At 34.7% G+C, this 25,118-nt stretch overlaps 1 protein-coding gene across 4 annotated transcripts in view; it reads left to right on the plus strand.

The window, feature by feature from the left end:
- The window catches only part of NUP37 (nucleoporin 37), a 43,524-nt gene extending 23,642 nt beyond the window's left edge, over window positions 1-19,882 (plus strand). For 3 of the 4 annotated variants that reach the window (XM_004742989.3, XM_045084784.1, XM_045084783.1), the window contains 5 exons: window positions 8,761-8,851; window positions 16,450-16,631; window positions 17,131-17,181; window positions 19,033-19,126; window positions 19,616-19,882. In XM_004742989.3, the coding sequence (XP_004743046.1) occupies window positions 8,761-8,851; window positions 16,450-16,631; window positions 17,131-17,181; window positions 19,033-19,126; window positions 19,616-19,729 (532 nt within the window). In that variant the 3' untranslated portion in view covers window positions 19,730-19,882. Of the gene's footprint in view, window positions 1-8,760; window positions 8,852-16,449; window positions 16,632-17,130; window positions 17,182-19,032; window positions 19,136-19,615 lie in introns of those variants that run through there. The other variant, XM_045084785.1, reaches the window with a different exon arrangement.
- The last annotated feature ends 5,236 nt before the right edge of the window (window positions 19,883-25,118 follow it).

The raw sequence follows: 25,118 nt of genomic DNA on the forward strand, positions 1-25,118 counted from the left end.
TCCTTCATCCTGTCCACCATATTCCAATACATGGGTATGTATATATATGTATGTATATATGCCATGCACAGAGAAATGACAATATTGGTGTTCATAATTATGACCCAGCATTATCAAAAGAAGGCTAAAATTAATATAATATTTGAGAAGTAAATAAGTACATATTCATTTAGAAAATTAATTATTCCATACTTCCAAAAGAAGATAAAAATGATAGTTAAGTACTTAATGGGTTAAGCTTATTATTTTAAAAACTCACTAATACAGAACATCTTATTCCCAGTCAGTGCCAAATAACAGATGTTCTTGTATATTAAAAACAGTACCGTTCTGTAAGAACAAGTCAGATCAACAAGCATTTATTAAACACGTTTAGTATAGCCAACATTTAGTACTTTGGGGGATACAAAAGAAATAGAAGACCCAGTACTCACTGTAACTACAAAGGATGTCAGAAGTAAATCCCTTTCCTCCTCCACCCCCTCAATAGTCTTTTTAAATATTAGATAAAATTTATGGTGAAGGAAAATTGGCTTCTAGAAACCAGGAATTCTTAGCGTAAGACTAAAATAATAGAAACATGTAATGTGCTATTCATTTTGTCTATAAAACATGGGATATTAGTAGCTGTCATGTTCTAGCTGTCATCATTTTTAAAAAGAATGGAAGAGGGGTAGCATATAAAAAATAAGATTTTTTTTTTTTAGGAATACAACCAAATCACTGGATAAGGGAATACCAAATTACCTAAGATATTCACTAAGCCAATTGTACTGTTTTTTGAAAAATTGTACAAGAGGAAAAAGAATGTTTATCACATGTCTTCTGTGTACCCTAGATTATCATTGTTCATGTACATTTGAGAGTCCTCAAAATCCATAACTAAGTTGGTTTCCTACCCCATTCCCCACCCTAAATGGGATCACTAAATGCATGATCTATTTAAAAACAGTCCTTGATCTATTTAAAAATGGTCCTTGCGGGCCACCTGGGTGGCTCAATCATTAAGTGTCTGCCTTCAGCTCAGATTATCCCAGGGTCCTGGGATCGAACCCCACATGGGTCTCTCTGCTCAGCAGGAAGCCTGCTTCTCCCTCTCCCACTCTCCCAGCTTGTGTTCCCTCCCTCTCTCTGTCAATAAATTTAATTAATTAATTAACTAATTAAAACTTGTAAATAAATAAATAGAAATAGTCCTTGCAGGAAACAGAAAGAAGGGAACTGAGAACCTTCAATGAAGCATTCCTTGGGAGGTTAATCCCTATTCAGGAGCAAATAAATTGTGCCTAAATAATTACAGGTACAAAGTGAAATCAGGAGAATTTATATTCTTTATTGTAATATTATGATTAAATGCAGAAATAAAGTTCTCTGCTTGTCTTCTAAAATTCCCTATAATTTTTGTAGCATTTTGAATCAAGATCAATTATTGCACAGTTTTCACAAGAGCTTTAAGAATGGAATAAATAAAGTTTGTGTTGGGTTTGGTAATAATTTACCTCTAATGAATGGAACATAAAGATTCTATGTCTTTATAAGAACTAACCGAAAGTTATACTAAAATCTGTTGTTTACATTTGCAGACCTTTTTTAATTCAATGCAGTATGTTAATGCAAGATTACAATAAAGTTATGAAGTGATGCAAGACTTTTCTGATCTTTTATATGATTGTGTAATGGTGACACCACTCTAATATTCAACTCTTTGTTCTCTCTCATGTCCCATTATAGATGAAATACAAAACCAGTATTTCATAAAATGTATTACTGTATCAATGATTGCAGTAATGTAAGCTTGTTTTATGTGGCCCTCGTGTGGTTGCAGTAAGTGAATTGTATAAATGAGAATCAGATCCATAAACGTTTTTCAGGTTTGTTTTGAAAGTCCATTTATGTCACTAATGAGGACTACTTTCCCTCATTTACAACAGAATAGTCAAATTTTAGGTTCTAAAGTATATCGAAATCTTTCTTGGAAATAATGAAATGCTAATATTTCCTGGATAGTATTAGTGATGTTTATGTTAGTTAAAGGAAAGGTCCTTTTACTCTGAATTCCTTGAAAATGAAATAATTGTATATGATCTGTTTGAAAACTGCCGTATGGTATTTCTTTGCCATTGAGAGTTTAAATTTGAGGTTTATTTTTAAATGTGGCAAAATTTCTCACAATTCCTGTCCTTCAAAAATCTGTCTATATAAGTTAAGATTTAATTCTCCACTGGGGCAGCCTCAGCTAGTTTCTCACCTCTGTGATGATAAACTTGTAGTTTCTGCCGAATTTGTTTATAATTTCAAGAAAACGAAATGAAAGAATAACATGTGAGCTTGTAAGATTTTTTTTAACACCTCTAAGGTTTTATGAAGATTTACAATAGTAGATTATTTTATGTATGCTATAGTTGGTTTGTTAGTGTTGTATTTGAAACAGGCCACCTTTGTCTCCCCTCTAAAATACACACAGACTTTGATTATTAACTCTATTTTTGACTCATTTTTTTGTTTTTGAAGGATCAAATAATAAGCAAATGCATTTATCTCTCATTTTCATCCTTAATAATTTTTCTTACAACTTGCTTAGTAGTCTCTAGCATTTAAGAAGAAAAACCAAAATCAGTCTTATCTTATTTCTCAATATTTTTTTCTCAATATATTTGAAATACTGATACATACTGAAAGTACCCTGTACAAAATTCTTATTTTATATTATCATGGCATTTTGTCAAAGGCTTTTGCCCAGCTGACAAAGTTTATTTATTCACCACACTAACCTATCATACCCACTGTCAGATTTGCCCATCTAATCCCTAGATTTGTGCCTTCAATAATATGGTTTCCTACCTCTGAATTCCTTTTGCACCTAAAACCAGAGATTTTAACACTAAATTGCTTTGTAATTTGGTTTCGCTTCTTCCTAATTCTACATTCACTTACTAAGGAAATATACTGTTTTCCCTTTTTTTGAATTATCCGTATGGTGATGAATAACTTAGTGGTCAATTACTTGGAAATGGGAAGGAAAAATCTTCATTTTGTTATCACAAAATTCAATGATAAAGGGGTTTGTTGTCTAAGAATATTGGAAGTCCCTTCCTTGCTCCCAGAAACACTGTAAAGTAGATCCTCCTTTTTTTTTCTTGCTCTCATATTTAATTAATCAGTAACAACTCATGTGATCCAGTCAAGTCTTTTAGAAAGATTACAGTTAGTATTTTTTTGGCTTTACTGGTTAGAGAAGGACAAATGGTTACAGATGTGTCATTTAATGTCACCCATTCCTTTTGTCTGTACTGTCAGAAACATTTGGTAGCAGAAATTTCCTTCTACAGTAAACTTCTTAACAATGAGATGCCAATAAAAAATGGAGAACAAATAAAAAGAACAGAGTATTACCCAAGAAATTTCCTTTCAAATTCTCAGAGGAAATATCTCCCTCTATTAATTGTCAATTTAAAAGACCCTTGAGAATACCTAGGATATCTCCGATATGCCAACACCCAATTTATGGGACCTTTTTATTGATTAAATTGGACAATTACATTTAAATACCATATGGTAGGGATACTTAATGTCCTGCTGAAAAGCACTCAGCCTGAAAGGAGGCAATAATTTTAACAATAAACTAACTACCAAAAGTATATTTAATTCACAATGTTAGATCTGGATTCTCCCTCTGTAAATTTTACAGCTTAAATCTAATAAGAGTTCAACGTAGGACCATGGAGTTGGGAGGGCTGGAGGTGTTTGTTATAATTATAGTCAAATTGGGTCAGAGTTGTCATTATTTTACTTGAAGAGGGATGCTATTTGTATTACAGTGCTCTTTGATTTAATCTATATTATTGACTTCTTAATATGTCAATAAACTAATTTTACCTTAAAAGCTTTTTCTTTAAAATCTCCCTTGTAAACTTTTAAATAGGTATACAGTGTATTTCAAATAGCTTCTGATTTTTGGTCAAGATAGTTTAATTTAATAATGTGTTTTTAAACATTTATAGTCTATTACCTTTCCATGTGCTTGAGTAACATCTATTAAGAAGGTTATGAATCCTAACAGCTTTTCTTTTTTTGTGACGTACTTCTTCGTTGAAAAGTATGCTGCTGTGGTTGTAACTAACTTTAAGTAGCTTTACTCATTATAAACAAATTTATTAGCAATAAATTTGAAAATATTGATATGAATTTTCAAATTTATTAATTTGTTTTCTGTTACATTAGAAACTCTCATCTGATATGGTCTAGACCTACAGTTTGTTAAATAATAAAAGTCAGTACACTCAATCACAAAACTAAAATACAACCTACTGAATGGGAGAAGATATTTGCAAATGACACATCTGATAAAGGATTAGTATCCAAAATATATAAAGAACTTATACAACTCAACACCAAAAAAAAAAAAAAATTAAAAATGGGCAGAAGACATGAAGAGACATTTCTTGAGAGAAGACCTACGGGTGGCCCACAGACACAAGATAAGATGCTCAGCATCACTCATCAGGGAAATGTAAATCAAAACCATAGTGAGATAACACCTCACACCTTTAAGAATGGCTAAAATCAAAAACTCAAGAAACAAGTGTTGGCAAGGATGCGGGGGGAAAAGGAACCCTCAGGCACTGTGAGTGGACTGCAAACTGCTGCAGCCACTGTAGAAGACAATATGGAGGTTCCTCAAAAAATTAGAAATAGAACTGTCCTACAACCCAGGAATCCCACTACTAGGTATTTACCCAAAGAATGCAAAAACACTAATGTGAAAAGATACATGCACCCCCTTGTTTACTGAAACATTATTTATAATAGCCAAACTATGGAAGCAGGCCAAGAGTCCATCAATAGATGAAAGGAAAAAGAAGGTGTGGTGTGTGTTTGTATATGTGTATATGTATAATATATATATAGTACTTGGAGCTAGAGAATATAGTGCTAAGCGAAGTAAGTCAGAAAGATGAATACCATATGATGTCACTCATGGAATTTAAGAAACAAATCAAGGGGGTAAAAAATGAGAGAGAGACAAATCAAGAATCAGACTCTTAACTACAGAAAACCAATTGATAGTTACTAGAGGTGAGATGTATCAGGGGATATATGAAATAGGTAAAGGGGATTGAGAGTACACTTATCTTGCTGAGCACTGAGTAATATATGGAACTGTTAAATCACTATATTGTACACCTGAAACTAATATATGACTGTATATTAACTACATCGGAATTAAAATTTAATTAAGCTAATCTAGTCTCAAAAAATATGAATTAACTCAGGAAATCATTTTAAGAGATTGTCTACCTACCTTATTTTAATACACAAGATATGGATGAAAATTTATCAATTGCTTATTGCCAATTTTTAAATTTTAAGCTAAGACATCTATTTTTCCATAATTTATGGGTCTGATGATTAGCACTGGACATTTTTTTTGCATGAATCACACCCATGGTAGTGACTATAGTGAAAACATCTAGACTTTTTACTTTGATTGCTTAATCTTTTGTAACTGACATACCTTCCTAATTTAAGAGCATTTTTAAGTTAGAAATTTACCTTTAGTTAGTTGCCATCAACTTAGTTTCATTGAAATAGCTTTCGCATTCATATTCTATCAGCTTACATAATACTAGTTGTGTAATTGTACTAATAAATAGGCATGGGTTTATACCCCATACGGTGGTTTACTAAGTTAAAAAAAAAAAAAAAAACCATCTTCCCTCTGTAAGTCTACAACAAATGTACATGTGAACCTATTAGAAAATAGCCTTGTTCCTGTCAATTCTATAGAGGGAAAAAGGAAGAGTCTGTCAGAAGGAAGTGAGTTAAGAGCTTTGACTACATATTGTATTCACTACATCTTAAAATTTGTGCAAATTAATCTATACATGGATAAGTGAAAATAACATAATATGCAAGAAAAAGGGGAAGATTTAAAAAATCTACCTTACAAGTAAGACCAACTGAAAAGTTGCACATTTTGCCAAATGATTGTTTTAAGATTGTTTTTATCGTAAATTTGTCAGAGAAAGTGTAGGTTTCTTCCGTTGGTAATTAAAAGAAGTATGAGAGTTAAAAATAAGGTATGGCCAGTCTGGAAAGCTATTTGACAATACCTGCTGGAGTTCAACATATTTGTAAGCTATAATCCATCAATTCCATGCGTAGGTATATATACTCAGCAGGGGTGTGTGTGTTTGTGTGTTGGGGGTGGGGGGATGTGAGTGTATTAACTAAGAAACATACAAGAAGATTTACAGCAGCATTATTAACAATGACCAAAACTGGAAACAGCCTAAGTGTCAACAGTACAGTAGGTAAATACATTACAGTGTGTTTAATTAATGGAATACTATCTACAGCAACAAGTGAACAGAATATAACAACATGTGACAATGTTAGTAAATCTCACAAAATCTAATGATAAGTGATAGGTGCCAGACCAAGAAAATACGTACTACATGATTCCATTTTATGATGTTCAAACCAGGCAAAGGTACACAATTTTGTGAGAAGTCAGGATATTAGGTGCTTTTTGTGAGAGAGTAAAGAAGATCAGAAGGAAGCCCAGGGTGACTTTCTGGAGTTCTGGAAATACTGTTTCTTAATTGAGTGCTATATTCTCTGAGCTGTGTGCTTAACATTTATGTGTTTTTTATTATGTATGGTGAACTGCAAAAAAAATGTATCAAAAAATAAAAGAATGTGATTTTATCTGATGGAACTAATATTAACTAGATGAGCCATGAAGTAATGACAGAAAAATGAGTTGAGCTCTACAAAGGGATTTGAGAAGAACTTAATTATGGAATCAATCAAAAAGGGAAATAAGACTTAACAACTTAAAGTATACCATCTGTAGCTTATTTAGTTATAACTCATTTCAGCCCAATTTGTTGTATTTTGCACACTTAGTACTTAGATTATGCAACCACTGAGAATTATTTAATAAGCACATAAATATAAACCATAAATCACTTTATCCTAGTCCTATAAAGTAATCTGGATCACCCTCATTTTTAAGTCAGGTTTTTTGTTTTGTTTTGTTTTTAAGCATCAGGTTCTGTTAGGATAAAATACTATTTAAAAATTAGACTAAAATTTGGTTCATTGGACCAAATTAAAATACACTTACTTAATTGGCCTATTTTTGTAGAATGTCCTTATTCATAATTTCTACCTCTTTGGTTTTCTTCATTTGAAAGGAAAAAAATGATGAAAAGGTTCGAAAGAATGGAGCCTTTAGACCATTCCCTCGTGAGACTCACTGAATTTGCAAGACATTCCTACTATTTCAATAGTGGTAAAATATATGCTAGCCCAGCACTTTATTATGCAAGAGGCAATAGAGAAGAAAGAAATATTCAGTTGCCATAATTAATAATCTTATTCATTGTGGGAAGTGAAACACAATTGCACAAACTATTGGTAAATGTGATTCCCTCTTCAATTAAATTATAATTGTTTCCCTTGTATAGTAAATATAGATGAAAAGTGTTGATTTGGCAAAAGAAAAAGTATGCTTCTAAATTATTTAATCAAATAGATAATCATTTTGAAAAACATTTGTGTTTGTTTATATGTAACTATAATATTTCATAATTGAAGATCCTATAATTTCTATAAGAGAGAAAAAATATTTCAAATAATATGCTTTGGCACAGAATAACAGCAATGTTCAATACATATGCTATTGTTTTTGAAGTAAATCTTTCCCTAAACTTCAAATGTATACTCCTTAAGTTTGTTGAAATTATTTTGTGATCCCTAATGGGATATAAACTATAAACCCTAGAAGAAAAGGTCTAAGGCATTTTGATGAGCTGTTTTAATTCTTAATTTAAATTCTTAAAGACCAGAATTCTGTGGGTACTTTGCCAACCACTCAGAACTTCTGCCTCCTGCCATGCTAACTCTTCCACACTCTGTACCTACCTCTGTGAGATATAACTGGCTGAGTGTGAAGGATGAGCTGGACAACTAGCAGTCTGGATGGGGAGTAGCACTTTTCACAGTAAAGTGCCATTATTGAGATTTCTAAGTCTTGATCTCTGCTATGAGGTTGGGAAAGAAATTGAGATAGAAAGCCATGTCAGCGAGTAGCTTGGTCCTTGTTACTATGGATTTGTAAGTGTGAGGAGGAGTAGGAAGAACCAGGTATCTGTTCCTTCAACCAACCTTTACTCTGGTGGCTTTCAATCAAGGCACCTTTAATAAGCAGAATTGGGGAAGTAAGCCAGATCAGAGAAGGTATAAGATAAGAAGCAGCTCCTGGCACGGAAAGCCAAAAGCAGAAGGAATTAAACAAGTATGGAAATTATCTCCCTAAATCCATGTCACATCACCTCATACTAGCTTCTTTATACATTATTTTGGAAAATGGGAGTATTGGGGGTAGGATGTGTTAAGCACCCCTGGCAGAAACCGTTACTGAAATGACTAATGAAGTAGGAAGGCAACCTATTTAGTGAACTGGAAACTTCAAGATTCTGCCCACAAAATAAAGATTATATGAATAGTTTAATTTGGTTACTGTGTTACAGTGTTAAATTAGAAAATGTATGTGATTGTTTTTCCATGACTGAATATGTTAAAACTTCTTCACACTGCTTTCAGTTTTTTTTAAAACATATACTTTAGCTATAAATATCTATATAGTATAATCTCTAGTTAATAGCTTTGAATTAATTGATGGGAGTGTCATTTTTATTTTAGTAGTGATATAGCAAAAATATTTAACATTATATTCTATTCTTTTATTAGGATTTGGAACTTGGAAGGAATGCAGACAGCTCATTTTGTTCTTCATTCCCCTGGAATGAGTGTGTGCTGGCATCCTGAGGAAAGTTTTAAGGTTGGTATTTATAACTTGGTTTTCTTTTATTAAGCTGAGAAGACATATACAGGTGTAATACATGCATATATAGAGGAGAAAAATCAATTACTTTTTCTACCTCAGAGACTCTAATTGTCATAAATGCATCAGACTAGTGTAGAATTCTGTAACTTAAAATCTCTGTATAATTAAGTTTTTATTTTACAACCATCATCCATAAATGACATTTTTCGGAGTACATTTTTCCTGCCCTTTTGAAGATTGCAATCTAAAAACAGATGCCCAATCTATCTAGTAGCAATATTCATTAAAAAAAAAGTTAAAATCCATGCTTGAAGCTATAATATGTAAACAGAAAGCATCACTGACAAATTTGAGCTGGCTGCAGTGGTATTCAACTCTTATTCAGAGTAGAGCTTTCTAAAATTCTAAAAGTACACTAGAAGTTATTATCAATTGACCTTAATTCTTACTTCATTGAGAGGATAGGACTCATTGAACAAAAGTTCTCTCATTTGCCAGTATCTGCTCTGGCATCACTCTATTTGATCTTTCCCTAGAAGCTAAGCAGTTACCGTGTTCCATGGTGGTGGGTATTGTGGAGGGCACGTATTACATGTATCAGTAGGTGTGGTGCATAAACAATGAATTCTGGAACACTGAAAAGAAATTTAAGAAATAAATTAAAATTTAAAAAAAATTTTTTTAAAATAAGTTACCATGTTCATCTTGTTAAAGTTAATTCTTTAGCTGTATAGATCTCATGCCAGTTCCCTAGGCATCTTGCTTTTATAGCTTTCTAATGTCTTTGTGCTTCTCCATTGACTCTTTTCCATTCTCATAGTTGTACAAAAAGATAAGCTTGATTTAATTATAGGAAACGCTTGTATAATACTAAATATACTTGGCCCATTGTCAACTTTTTATATTAGCTCACTTAATCCTCATGGCAACCTTATGAGATAGCAGCTATGATCACCCTCATTTTATAGAAAACCCATTTCTGTCACTTCTATCTTGAAACCCTGCTCACTTGATCTTTAAAGATTCATTATTCTAGTCCTCTTGAGCATCTCTGCAGGTATCTTCCCTTTTTCTTTCTCCTTTGCCAACACTTCTTTTACCATGTATTTGTGAATTGTTGGAAGATGTAGTTTTTACCAACACTGTGCCCTTTACGTGTGAGAGAGGGTAAAAGAATGAATAAAGCCCCTGCCCTTATGTTGCACAATGATGGACTTATAATAAAGAAAAACCTATAAATACAGCAACACAGATTTTAAGTGTTTTAACTGTTGGAATAAAAAAATCTAGTAAGTAGATCAATTACATAAGAAAGAATTAATCAGATCTGCTGATAGCCTTCACAGAGGAGGTAATCCTGAGCTGAGATGTTCCAGACTATGTAAGTATGTTTTCTGAACCTTAGGATACCATGAAAATTTGTTTCAGGCAGGTTGGATCTTTCTTCAGTAGAACTGGACACTCTGTATATGTGCATGAGTAAAATTTTCCAATTTATTCATATTACATATGTAGGGATTGTTCCATGTATAAGTAATGTTTTAGAAGCCAGGCCCTATATTTTATTTTAGGCAAGATTTCCCTCCTGTAGTGGTGAGTCTACATGAACTATAACAAGGATTCTAACCAAATGTTAATATCACCGTATATAAATACAATAGACTACCTTTTTTTTCTCCCTAGAGAGAGCAGGAAGGGCAGTGGGAGAGGGGGAGAGAGAGAATCTTTTTTTTTTTTTTTTTTTAAGATTTTATTTAAGAGAGAACACAAGCAGGGGTGAGGGGCAGACAGAAAAGCAGACTCCCTGCTGAGCAGGGAGACCCATCTGGGGCTTGATCCTGGGACTCCAGGATCATGACCTGAGCCAAAGGCAGACACTTAACTGACTGAGCCACCCAGGTGCCCCAGAGAGAGAAAATCCATGCTGGGCATGGAGCCTGACATGGGGCTGTCTCCCAACCCTGAAATCATGACCTGAGCTAAAATCTAGAGTTGGATGCTTAACTGACTGAACCACGCAGATACCCCAGGTAAGCTACTTTTTTTGTTGTTTCTTTTTCTAATAACTTTATTGAGATATAGGCAATATGCTATAAATCCACCCTTTTAAAGTCTACAGTTCACTATTTTATAGTATATTTACAGAGTGCAAACAGTACTAGTATTTAATTTTAGAATATTTTCATGAACTCTGAAAGAAAACCTATACCGAGCTCTGCCCACCACCACCAGCAACCATTAACCTGCTTTCTGTCTTTATGTATTTGACATCCAAATGGGCTGCTTTTTAAAATCTGTGACCTAGATGAGAAACCAGAACTTTTCTTACAACTTCTTTACCGAAACTTGAATCTTAATGCTTGTGATTCAGATCGCTTTCCTCCATATGCTTTAAGTTAATTTCTGTTTTTCTTCTATCATTAAAACTCCATCCCACCCCACCTCCTTTCTTTTATTGTTTCCGTGACTTCAGAATGTTTAGAAGTCCGTGCTGTAGGTCACATACACTCAAAATCCTGAAATCGCTTTTAATGTCTTCACCCCATGTATGCAAACTTTTCCAGGTTTTTAACTTTTCCTTCCTTAGGAACATATTACTAGACCACTTTCTTTGTCATTAAGGTGCATTCTTCACCTTTCTGTTCCCACAAGTAACTCCTGCCAGGGCTTACCGCTATTTCAAAAGTTTTGAACGTTAAAATACTGGTTTCATCATGTCTCCCCTATACTCAAAAACCTAAAATACAGAAAGGCAACACAGAAGTGATTAAGAGTATGGTCTCTTGGGGTGCCTCGGTGGCTCAGTCATTAAGCATCTGCCTTCGGCTCAGGTCATGATTCTGGGGTCCTGGAATCGAGCCCCACATCAGGCTCAGTGGGAAGCCTGCTTTTCCCTCTCCCACTTCCCCTACTTGTGTTCTCTCTCTCGCTGTGTCTCTCTCAAATAAATAAGTAAACATATTTAAAAAAAAAAAAAAAGTATGGCCTCTTGAGATAATTGCCTGGAGTCATATCCCAGTTCCACCACTTACAAGCTATGTGTTTTCAGGCAAGTTGCAGAAGCTCTCTCAATCACTGCCTTTACCTCTTCTTCTTGTAAAATGAAAACTCATGAAGACTAAGTGAGTGAACTCTTAAAAAGTCCTTACAGAAAACCTAGCACATAATAAGCACTTGATCAATTTGAGTTTCTTGTCATTATTAACACTTATTACTACTAACCGATCTGGTGGCTCTCTGTAATCTGATGTATCCAGTCAAGCCCATTTTGTTCTATTTTGCTTAGCCTGGATAAAAACAAGGTAGCTAGAGAAGAGAGAGATGGGTCCATGACTATCTGTCTCATAGAATTCTAATGAAAATCATATGAGGTGTGAACTACACACATAATCTGGAAAGCAAAAAGCAAATACTAGCATTTGATAGTTAATAAAAGATACAAAGTCAAAAGATCTCAAGAATTTATTTCTTTTTTTAAGGATTTTATTTACTTATTTGTCAGAGAGAGAAAGATAGAGCGAGTGAGCAGGGAGAACAGGCAGAAGAAGAAGCAGGCTCCCACCTGAGTTGCGAGCCTGATGTGGGACTCAATCCCAGGACCCTGGGATCATGACCTCAGCCAATGGCAGCCGCATAACCAACTGATAACACTGGCATCCCAAGAAATTAAGATCTTAAATCTAATTGACCACAGTTGGAACTAGGATTTTACCAGGTAGTAATAATAGAACCAAGAGTTGAGGATGTTACGGAATCAGATCTGAGTCTCTGACTCTAAGGGAGTGGATTGCTGCTAAATCAAATGGGGTATAATAACCAACACTTGTTGAATGCTGTCTGAGTGCCAGGAACTATGCTGAGTATTTTACATGTGTTCTAATGTAATTCTCTCAAAACACTCTGAGGTTGGTAACATTTTTCTGTCCATTTTATAGATAAGAAAACTGAAACACCAGAAAGTTAATAAGTCGTTTGTCCAAGGCCACACAAAGATTTGAGCTTACTCTGATTCAAGTACTAGTGTTCTGTACTACAAAAGAAATATTCCCTCTGAAAATTCAGTGCATACTCTGTTTATAGTTCTGAGAAGTCCTAAAGGAAAAGTTCCCCTGTGAACTTTTTAGCTCTAGCAGTTCTCAAACTTATTTAACTTTTTTACTCTATGCTTTCAACCAAAAAAAAAAAAAAAAAAAAAAAAAAAAAAAATCTATCATTACAGTTGAGCACAGTTGAAAAAAGATAACTAAGAACTGAGTTTTCAATCTGATTTCAACCTATAATAATAAATTTTTTTGAGCCTGTTCTGTGCTAAGACTATTCTAAGTGCTTTACATATATTAACTCATAACCAAACTATGAAATAGGTACTGTTACTAGCTCCACTTTTATTGATGAGTGCAGTTGCAGGCTCTGCCACAGGCTAGCAGTGAGACTTCAACAAGTTACCTTTGTCACTCTGTGCCTCAGTCTCCTCTTCTGAAAAATAGGATTAATGACAGTAATTTTTTCATACAGTGGTTATGAGGATTCAGTAAGGCAGGGCATATAAAGCTCAGTGTTGCATTTGTTTTTGTTGTATATGTCACTGACCTGATGTTCTTGGCAGTAGAATTAGTATTATTTTAACATTCTGCCTATTAGAGAATAGTTTTAAATTCTACCTTTTCTATTAAGAATCTCATAATGGAAAAACTACCCATATTCTATTTATATTCTATGGTCAGTTTTTTTTCCCTAATTCTCTTCTCTAGATGGGAAATTTCTTTATATCAAAGATCATCTTTTACTTTTGATTTCTGTTGAAATTAGCATAGTATTTTGCATAAATACTATGTATTATATATAATTCATCTTCATTATTCACAGATTCTGTATCTGCAAGTTCATCTACTCACTGAAATTTATTTATAACCCCAAAATCAGTACTCATGGCATTTCACAGTTGCAGACATGCTCAGAGCAATAAGAAATTTGAGTCGACTAATGTGCACATTTTCAGCTAAGGCTGAATGAGGCCAGCACTCTGCCTTCTTGTTTTAGCTCTCATACTCTAAAGAAGTGTCCTATTTGTGGTCTATTTTTGAGCACGTTTTTGTGCTTTTTGTTAGTGATTTCACCATGTAAAATGGTCCCCCAAGCATAAAGCATAAGTGCTAAAGTGCAGTCTAGGGTTCCTAAGTGCCAGAAGGTAGTGATGTGCTTTATGGAGAAAATAATATGGTGTTAGATATGCTTTATTCAAGCATAAGCTATAGTGCTGTTGACTGTGAGGTTTGGGTTTGGGGTTTTGTTTTGTTTTATTTAAGATTTGTTCATTGTATTTTGGAGAGGGCAGGGAGGGTCATAGGCAGAAAAAGAGGAACTCAAGTGTAGTCCACACTGAGTGCAGAGCCTGATGCGGTGCTTGATCTCAGTAACCTGAGATCAAACCTGAGCCAAAACCAAGAGTTCAGGCACTTAACTGACTGTACCACCTGGGCACCACGGCTCTGAGTTCTCGCTATGTTAATGAATCAGTATATATGAAATGTTATCTTTAAACATACATAAGACCAGATTATGCATTGGACAGTTACAAAAAATGTTATGCTCAGAGACTCACAAGAACCAAACACTTTATTTTCCCCAGGATCAGTGTTCAGTATTCACCAATTCCTCATTCACAGCAACTTAATAGGCTCTACCTACCATGAATAGTAAGACTCAACTCTATGTGTGGGCAGTGGGGAAGGTGGAGGTAGATGCTCAGTAAAGGTCTCTTAGATGGTGAATAATAGAATGACTGCCTGTAGTCCCAAGCCAGACATGATCTGTGTTACTAGAAGTAGTAGTAATACTTTAATGGTGTTTTATGGGTTTAGGAAAATACTGTTAATGTACAATATCACATTATAGCTGTATGGAATAATCTTGAGTCTGGTATAATTATCCCGCATTTCACAGATAGGAAAAAAGCAAACTCTAGGTCACTCAAAAGATTAGTAGAAACCAGGATTATTGACAGTAAGTCTCTCATTGTTTCCAGGCCACCACTGGTACTTCACACCTTCAGGAATGTTTGCACTGTAATATAATCAGAATTACAAGAACATTCTGTAAAAGTGAGAACTTTACAGAAAATGTAAGGAGTCTTTAAGCCATTTTATTTGCGCAACAGCTACATATCTATTCATAGCAATTTCTTTACCTTAACTCCCACAAATAGGTATCCTAATGCCTTGCTTCTTTGAGTCTAAGAAATAAATTATTTCACGTTAATATTTTATAAAATGGAAATTATCTTATAATTATTTTTGCATTGATAAAATATTTCTTAGAGGGGCGCCTGGGTGGCTCAGTGGGTTAATAAGCCTCTGCCTTGGGGCGCCTGGGTGGCTCAGTGGGTTAAGCCACTGCCTTCGGCTCAGGTCATGATCTCGGGGTCCTGGGATCGAGTCCCGCATCGGGCTCTCTGCTCAGCAGGGAGCCTGCTTCCCTCTCTCTCTCTCTGCCTGCCTCTCCATCTACTTGTGATTTCTCTCTGTCAAATAAATAAATAAAATCTTTAAAAAAAAAAATAAATAAATAAAAAAAAAAAAATAAGCCTCTGCCTTCAGCTCAGGTCATGACCCCAGGGTCCTGGGATCGAGCCCTGCATCGGGCTCTAAACTCAGCAGGGAGCCTCCTTCCTCCTGTCTCTCTCTGCCTGCCTCTCTGCCTACTTGTGATCTGTCAAGTAAATAAATAAAATCTTTTTAAAAAAAATATTTCTTAGATAGGAAGGGAAGGAAGAAGAGAGGAATCAGGGAAGGAAGGAAGCAGACAAATTCATTATTCAACATCTTAAATCATTAGTATTTTAAAATAAAGGAAATATTGAAGAGTACTGTTTATTGAGTGAGTGGCTACTTTGTGACAAGCATAGTACTGGGTGCTTTACATGTATTACTTTTTTAAGATTTTATTTTTTTTAAGTGATGATCTCTACACCTAACTTGTGGGGCTTGAACTCACAACCCCGAGATCAAGAGTCACATGCTCACCCAGGCATCCCCCTATAATACTCATTTAATCACCACAACAATGCTGTAGCTATTCTTATCCTCACATACACATTTTAGAAAGGAGAAAGCTGCCAATTGAATACTTGTAATTTGACCATTTAGCTTTTAAATGAAGGAAGCAGCGTTGCTCCCTAACGTCTGTGTTCCTAACGTCATGCTTCCTTCCATTCTGGAAACAATCTCACATCACATAAGGGTGTGTAACACATAATATAGCTCTGTTGAGAAATACACACTTAGCTGTCCTTTCTAGACAACATAACTTAAAGCTATAACTTTCCCCAGAATGATTCTTTGGACTTATTTTTTCCTAGTAACCATACATCATCATTTAAAATTGTACTCAACTTTCCTGGGTCTTTCTTTCACCAGTTTTCTCCGAGTTTTTTAATATTTGACAGAGATTTTTACATAGGCCTCTCTTACTTCATTTACACTTGATGTTCCGTTTGTAATATATGCAGATGTTTACATATTATATGTAATGTTGGATTTCTGCCTCAGATTTGGCTAGTGAATTAGGTGAATTTTTTCTGTCCTGTCTTACAGCTGATGGTTGCAGAGAAGAATGGAACAATCCGGTTTTATGATCTTTTGACTCAACAGGCTATTTTATCTCTTGAATCAGAACAGATGCCATTAATGTCAGCCCATTGGTGCTTAAAAAATACCTTCAAAGTTGGAGCTGTTGCAGGAAATGATTGGTTAATTTGGGATATTACTCGATCCAGGTACTTCCTTAACAGCTGTCTGTTGCATACCCCAAAAGTCAGTCACTATTGTTGACTGATCCATGGAGCCATTCTTGTATACCTGAGCCTCACTATAGAGCAGAAACAAGTCTATCTTGCAAAAGGACCAGAGCTGTGGGTTTTTACGTAAGAGAGATAGATGCCCATGATTTGCAGATTTACTTTGAGAGTAGCCCAGGAAGAACAACACAAAGAAAAAAATCGTTGAGCAATGTTTATTTACATTAAAAAAAAGAAGAAAAACATTGACTTGAATGATGGTGTTCTGTAACAGTTCTAAATCGTGTCTGTCTCTATGTCTCTATCTCTATATTTCATCTGTGCTCATCCAGGGCTTATTTAGAATTTTGTGACAGTTTAAGTAAATTGGGCCTTGTGTCCTTTAAAGAGAAAATGCTATTAAAACCTTAATTTAACCTTAATTCCTCTATTTGAGACCAGAACATAAATTCATAAAATACATTATGTTACCCTTCAGTTATCCTCAAGATAAGAGACCTGTCCACATGGATCAAGCCTGCTTATTCAGGTAATGTAACATTTGTGTTCAAGTTATATTTAATTTTTTTAATTTGGTTACTTTGTCACATGCTATGTCACCATACTTTCCCAATTCTCTCCTTTGCACTGAGGAGTTGGGAATATTTTGGCGTTTGTTTTCTGATTGTTTTATAAATGGTTGTTTTGCTTTCCTAACTAAGTCTTTTGCTTTTGTCTTTTGGTCTGGGTAAGGGAGTGATTCGCTTTCCAATATTTTCTTTGAAGAATTTTATAAAATACAAAACACATTACCATTCAACAAACACCAACAATCTGGAGTATATACTTCCTTATATTTTGTTTTAATAAAGATGTAAAATGTAGGTGGGCCCACGTTTATGCATATAAATGTCATTGTTGTGCTTTTAGTGAGAACACACTGTATTGTGTATCTGTGACTTTTTTCCTATTAAAATTAATATACATGTCTACCTTGTTCTTTCTCATTGACCTTTGCCTAGTATTTCATTGTATAATGTAGTGACTAGGGTGCTTTTAACTTTAACTAACATGAAAACTTACTAACCAAGACTAAAACAAGTAGTGTATTTCTTATATGCTGTATTTCATCAAATCTAAAGTACCCCCAATAAAATTATAGGACTTGGGCACAACATCATTTTTTGTACACATTAAAAATATATATATTCATCAAAATGTAAGGTGCCATAGATTGTAAGATACACTCCTATTTTAAAAATGTGAGCACATCACAGAGACATGAATGCTTCTGAAGGAGCCAGTCTCAGGACTGGCTCAGTAGCTCATCAGTGCCAACAGGAGTTCAGCCCTTTCCCTCTGTGTCCCCAGTGGCAGCTTCCGGCTTGTTGCTTCATAGTCACAAGATGACTACCAGAGTTCCAGGCGTCATAGCTGCATATAAGCTTGTCCAAAGAGGAAAAGAAGGAGTACTCCTCTTTTATTAGGGATTGCTATCAGTACATGTCATCCCCTTCTGGTCAGCCACACTGTTGGAATGTAGTTTGGAGTTCATTTAGCATGGAAGAAGGGCAGAAAGGCTATTGGACAGCAACTAGTAATGTCTGCCCAAATAAAAATATTAATTAGACTTTAGCCTATGTGTGTGTGTGTCAACAAATCCTTTCTTTTTTCATGTATCTTCCCCACTCCACTTATACTGCTAGGCATGTTGCTGGAGCTATACTAACACTTTTTGATTCATTAACTTACTATATTTCAATGTCTAGGATATCTTGAAACTTAAGTAATCAGATATATAAATATTCTAGGTGTTTAAATACATGAATTTATAACTAATTTTTCTAGCAAATGTCAATAAGGATATTAATTTTTTTAATGTATTGCACTGTGAAATACTTTATATTTGTCTGATGCCTTGTTTATATCCCCACCACATTGTCTCCTTTGGTTTTAAGAAAGGAACTGCTAACTTTGTGTAACTTTGGAACTTAACCAAGTGGCACATGGTAAACATTTAATATTCACAAAATGAGAAAATATTTATAGCCAACTTCGCAGAAATTTCCAGTCGAATTATAAAATTGTATTAACAATTTAGACTTATAAAAGTATTGGTTTTGTGCAAAAAGAAATGGTTTTAGAGGGGTGCCTGGGGGCTCAGTGGGTTAAAGCCTCTGCCTTCAGCTCAGGTCATGGTCCCAGGATCCTGGGATCAGGCCCCACATTGGGCTCTCTGCTCAGCAGGGAGTCTGCTTCCCTTCCTCTCTCTCTGCCTGCCTCTCTGCTTACTTGTGATCTCTGTCTGTCAAATAAATAAATAAAATCTTTAAAAAAAAATAGTTTTAGAAAAGTTCATAGTTATCTCTAGGGTACTATGGGTGTTTTTGTCTTTTCTTAGGTGGTCCACAATTAATGAGAACTTGTTCGCAACCACTGGTTATCCTGGCAAAATTGCAAGCCAGTTTCAAATTCATCATTTAGGACACCCTCAGGTAATTTAGAGTTGGTTTGTGGCATATGTGTTTTTAAATTCATGTTTTCTACTTTTTTTACTCATAGCCCCCAAATTTGTAATGTGTAACTGAAGACATTTGTGAATGTCTTATCTGCTTAAATTGGAAAGAGAAAGCATTTTTGGTGTTTAAATCACCAGTGGTAACAGACCTTCTTCCCATTGTTCATGTGAGAAGCATTTTATTTTTTCGTATTTCTTTCTTCATTTAAATATAATAATTTATTCACCTAATTGGTTTAGGCTGCAAAAATGTTTAAGTCTAAGCTAAATCAGTTATTCTTAGATTATTTGTATCTTTCATTCTAGCCAGCTACAAACAAATATGAGGGAGCATATTTTTAATTCTATTTCCTTTATGTTAACCAAAGACAGTTTATCAATGCATTTCTTATTTTTGAAGGGTAGTTTTTACTTTATCAACTTTGGTGATTTAATAAGTTTCTTAAATTCTTCACATATTTTGTAGCCTGTCCTCATTGGTTCTGTAGCTGTCGGATCTGGCCTTTCCTGGCATAGAACTCTCCCACTGTGTGCAATTGGAGGAGACCACAAGCTGTTGTTTTGGGTGACTGAAATGTAAAACAAATTTTCTGTGTACCTTAGATCCATAAACTTTGTATTTTTAATACATATTTTGGAGAATTTCTTATTTTTGTATCAAATACACTGTAAACTCTAGAAGTGTCCCAATTGTTGTTTCTGTTAAATAAAATATTAATGGTTTGAAAAGTCATTTGCCTACTCTTTTCTTTATGTGTGTGTATATATATACATATATAACACATACACGTTTTTGTAAATCATCTTTTGAGACTATAATTAACTCAGCAGCTGTAGAAAAGAGATAACTAGGGAAACATACATATTTGTGATTTTATCACAGGATTATCCAAAGTATATCCTCCTCTATACTTCAAATATAGGCTGTTTTCCTAATTCTCAGAGACACAAACATTTACAAAAGTAAGAAAAAGTCTTTCCTTTCAGTGTTATTCTGGAAGTGGTTCAGTGTATATGTGTGGTTGTATCCATTTTTGTTAGCATTCTGTATGTGTAAGTGTCATACAACTTCCTCAGTAATTATAAATGATTATTATTCAATTTAATATAAAGAATGATTTTTTAGGGATGCCTGGGTGGCTCAGTCAGTTAAGGATCTGCCTTCTGCTCAGGTCATGATTCTAGGGTCCTGAGATTGAGTCCAACACAGGACTCCATGCTCAGCAGGGAGCCTGCTTCTCCTGCCTGCCACTCCCCCTGCTCATGCTCTCTCTGACAAATAAATAAAAACATAAAAAAAAATTGATTTTCAGTTTCTTAGAAATGTGACTGATTTACTCAACCCTGTTTACTAGACGCCAATTTCTTTTGTTTTTGCTTTATTTTTAAATCTTTTTATTTTTTGTATTTATTTGACAGAGAGGGCACAAGTAGGCAGAGCAGCAGAGGGAGGGGGAGAAGCAGACTCCCTGCTGAGCAAAGAGCCTGACACAGAGCTCGATCCCAGAACCCTAGGATCATGACCCAATCCAAAGGCAGATTCTTAACCAGCTGAACCACCCAGGTGCCCCTGCCAATTTCTTTTGAGTCGACATCTCAATATTTTTAGAAGTTCTTTATGGTGTATGGGATAAAGCTTACCTTGAAAATGAATTATAATTTAATCTCGACAGCCTCTGCCTTTTATGAATCTTCACCATTTTTACCAAGAAACTGAAATATTTTTGAGATGGCACCTAGTGGCAATAGTACTGTATTCCCTCTCAAGACCATTGAAGTTATCATTATGCAGGGTAGCCATATAGTGTTTTGGTGACGCATCATGATGTGTTCAGAAGAGTAAAAGATTATGGTTCTGTTTGTCAGTCAAGTATAGAGGGAAATGATTTCCTACAAACTCTGTGTCCTTGTGGATTAATGCCCTCTGCAACTGCATTTCCATAGGAATCACTGTCTCATGGAGTTATCTTGGGGCTTAAATTAATGTGAATAAAAACACCTAAAACATCTGCCTCACAGTTCAGGGATTTGTAGGTATTATTAATTTATTTCAGGGGTGTACATTTCCTAATTTTGAGGAATTTAAGTTATTTTTAATTAAGAATGCCAATGAATGTTTTTTAATCAAGTGTTTTATTCATAAGATGTCTAATAATATGTATCTTATAGAATCAAGAAAATGAGCTTTAAGAGAAATGTTGCAGGTAATTTTTTTTAGTGCAATGAAATTTTGTAATCATGTAGATATTTGGTATAAACTGTTAAACATGATTAAAGTACAGATGAAAAGATTGAATAGCATAAGCAATTTCCAAGTCAGTTTATTTGATACAATAAAATATTATTACCAAATACAAGAAATATTTTCCTTTACCCCTTCATAAGCAGATTGGAACTCAAAAAGGCAAAGGGCAGGTAATTTGGACATACTTCCTTTTAACAATCTCTGTGATGGTGATGGGACAGAAAACTGTAAAAGCATCAGGATAGAAAAAAGAATTTGTAAAGATCTATCATTTCAGGATGTGTCCCAAAAATAAGGAATGCATATTGGGATGACAGATTGAGCCAGTGTATTTGAAAATTGTCTTATACTTAGGAAAGTTGACTTGGGAATTGGGTGGGTTGTGATTAAGGTTGGAGAGTGAAAAGGTATGGGTGTTTAGGAAATGGGTTCTTTGGAATGAGGACTTATCCAAATATAAGTTATCTGAAGAAATTAACCCAGTAAAACCACTGTTCTGGGAAAAGATAACCCATGGTGCTTGTATAAGTACCAAATTTATGGATTCATGCCAACGAGAGGCAGGAAGTGTTATCCTTAAGAAGACAAAATGGTTGTTTCACTTGTAAATTAATATGGTGACTATGATGACACTAAAGTCTCAGAAATGAGAAGAATATTTTTACCCCTTAGCTTCAGGAGCAGTGTTCAGGTTATCCTGAGTAAGCATTTGTTAAACTTTACTGTGTTCAATTACTTTACATGGTGTAATGATACTCTTTTTCCTTAAAAAACTTTGTTCTTAGTGGGGCGCCTGGGTGGCTCAGTGGGTTGATGCCTCTGCCTTTGGCTCAGGTCATGATCCCAGGGTCCTGGGATCAAGCCCCACATCAGGCTTTCTGCTCAGCGGGGAGCCTGCTTCCTCCTCTCTGCCTGCCTCTCTGCCTACTTGTGATCTCTGTCTGTCAAATAAATAAATAAAATCTTTAAAAAAAAAAACAAAAAAAAACTTTGTTCTTAGTAAACTAAATTAGACTAACACAGGAGGCACTGTTTAATGAGGAGTTTTTATTGGTCATAACTTCTAATCCCTGATAAATAACATGAGTTCTGTTTTTGTGTATGTGTACATGTATGTATCCCAGTTAGTTTTAGTTTTTCTGTGTTTGTATATGGCTAAGAGGGTTTTTCTTCTGTTGAAAATAAGTTTATCTGAGGATTGCTTCACTTACAAACATTGTGGAAAGGAAAAAAAAGTTATGTTCTAAAACTCGTATTATTTAGGATTGTTGAAGCAAAAGTCAGGATATCACAAATCTGCAAGATGTCAGAACTAAATCCTACTCTTTCAAAATGATGGGATCATAAGTCCCATTTTATTTTTATGATTTGGCTTGTACACTGTGAATATTTCAATGTCTCTCCCATGCCAAAACACAGAATCACACACCCATGCACTCCAATTTGTTTCTTTGGTAATTTGTGACTACATATTGACACTGACCTAGAAATGTTTCTGTTGCTGTTTTAAATCTCATGTCAGTGAAGAAGAAATTGAAATCTGGTTTGCACATTTGTGTCTGTTTTTTTGTAATTGTCCAAAATCTGACATTATCCCAGAAATGCTGATTGGGAAAGTTATGAGAAAGTACTGTGCCCAAGACTGATTTCTGAGGAGCGAACAAGTATTTGCTCCAGATTATTCCCCATGTTTTTCTGTAGCTCAAAAAGTTAAACTCAACTCAACTTTATATGATACCAGTAATAGCCTCAGTTTTGAGTCAAATAAAATGTGCAAAGTAAAATCACCATTATGATGGTCCATTTCCACATATTCCTCATGAGAGCATAGTCAAGTCCTCAGAAGCAACATTCTGTTCCAATAGATCTTTATCAAGCTGTCGGTGTGCTCAGTAACAGGGACAGGAGAGAACACTCTGTTTCTTTAATCTAACACCTTGCTGATTCAAAAACATTTATTTTAACAGGCATTGGGAAAGAATTTCAAAACAGCTAACATTCGTTTCTAATTATACATTTAAAGAAATATGCCTTTTAAAACATAGGTAAAAGTTTTGTTGTTATTAACATGACTTTAATTTATAGCAACCATTTGTTAACTAAGCACAGTAACAACAAAATAATTAAGATATCAGCTTTGAAGATCTCATTTCACAAAAGGAAAAACAAATACACATTTGATGACATATCCATTATTCAGATTCAACATAACCAATTTCTTTTGCATGCATGGATACAGACTTCATGGGAAATCAAAAGCACCGAATCTCCTTTCTGACCTTTTCAGCTGTTCTTTGAACTACCTTAGTAAAAACAATTGTTGCCTCCATGTAGGATCAAGTTACATATGCCTGGAAATTTCTTTGAATCGGCTTGTTTCTGTTTAACTTATGTGTTTGTTATATTGCTATTTGCCTTCTCAACTAATTTTTAACAGAATACTCTTACCTTGGGACTTGTAGCACTTATGTAAGCTTATAAAATCCATATGAACAATGGTGAGTAAAAGGAGAGGCCACCAGGTTTCTCAATCTTTGCGAAACTTCAAGTAATCCAATAGATTTAAAGATGTATGAAATAAGCATTTCTACCAACTGCATTTTTAGTGCTAGATTGAGTTGAACGCCTGTTTCCTTTCTTTATAGTAAAAGACAATAAATGCTGCTGGTATCTTTTCTTCTAATGGTGGTTAAACACAAAACTTTGATCTTTCTTATAAACACAGCTGTTGTCCTATTACTGAGCCAAATCCAGACAAGATTAGACTCTGGCCAAAATTACAGTTAATCTCTGCAACCATCTCAAGAGCTTTCTAATGCTGGTTTAGGAAATCTCTATTTTTGAGACAGTGTATAAAGGAAATAAGCCCCAGACAAGTCACCACTAATCCAGAGGCAACTAGTCATAAATTACACCATGGTGATAAAGAAGGTGGAGTCTGTCTAAACAAATTAGTTCATTTTGGTTCATTTTCATTTAAACTATAACTGTAAGAAATTATTTTGTTATGAACATTTGTTTAAACCAGACCAATAGAAGCTATCTTTTAAAGAACCTCTGCCATCTTTTCTTATTTAATGTTTCTTTGGTTAATTGCTAATTCTTTCTTCCACTGGTACTAATGAAATCCAGGTGTTCATTACAGATTAAAAAAAAACTCAGGTATACTTTATAGTAATTATTGTATAATAGCTCATTTGGTTTTCAGACCACAGAAAAATGTGGGTGTTTTTTTTTTCATTAAGGTTTAGACTCTGGAATTTAAAATATTTTGTTTGCCAAATGTTATGTAGCGCTGATTCTCATAGGAGTTGGACAATGGTGCCACAATCTATTGTGAACAGCTAATGTGTCATATCTCTCCCAATTGCCTGTACCTAGGAGAAATCTGTAGATGTATAGAACTCAAGTAAGGTTTCCCTGGTAAGGTTTCCCTGGCACTTTATTTTGGGCAAGTATAGGACCTGGTCATATGTATAGCTGCTTAGAAGTCTCACTCCATCCTGGACTTACCCAAAAATACATTAGACCCCAAGTCCATGGAGTATTTCTAGATTCTATCAATGTTTTTAACATAGCATGTTCCCCATTATTCCACGCACCTGCCACAATAACTATGATATGTTCATAAGAGTATATAATCTTTACAAAGTCCTGGGTCGTTGCTTCCCAACGTATTGATGGCAAATGGAAGAGTATGGAATTATTGCAAGGGTTTCTCAAT

Source organism: Mustela putorius, unplaced genomic scaffold (assembly GCF_011764305.1).
Source record: "Mustela putorius furo isolate JIRA1106 unplaced genomic scaffold, ASM1176430v1.1 tig00000788_pilon_pilon_pilon, whole genome shotgun sequence".
NCBI classification, from domain to species: domain Eukaryota; kingdom Metazoa; phylum Chordata; class Mammalia; order Carnivora; family Mustelidae; genus Mustela; species Mustela putorius.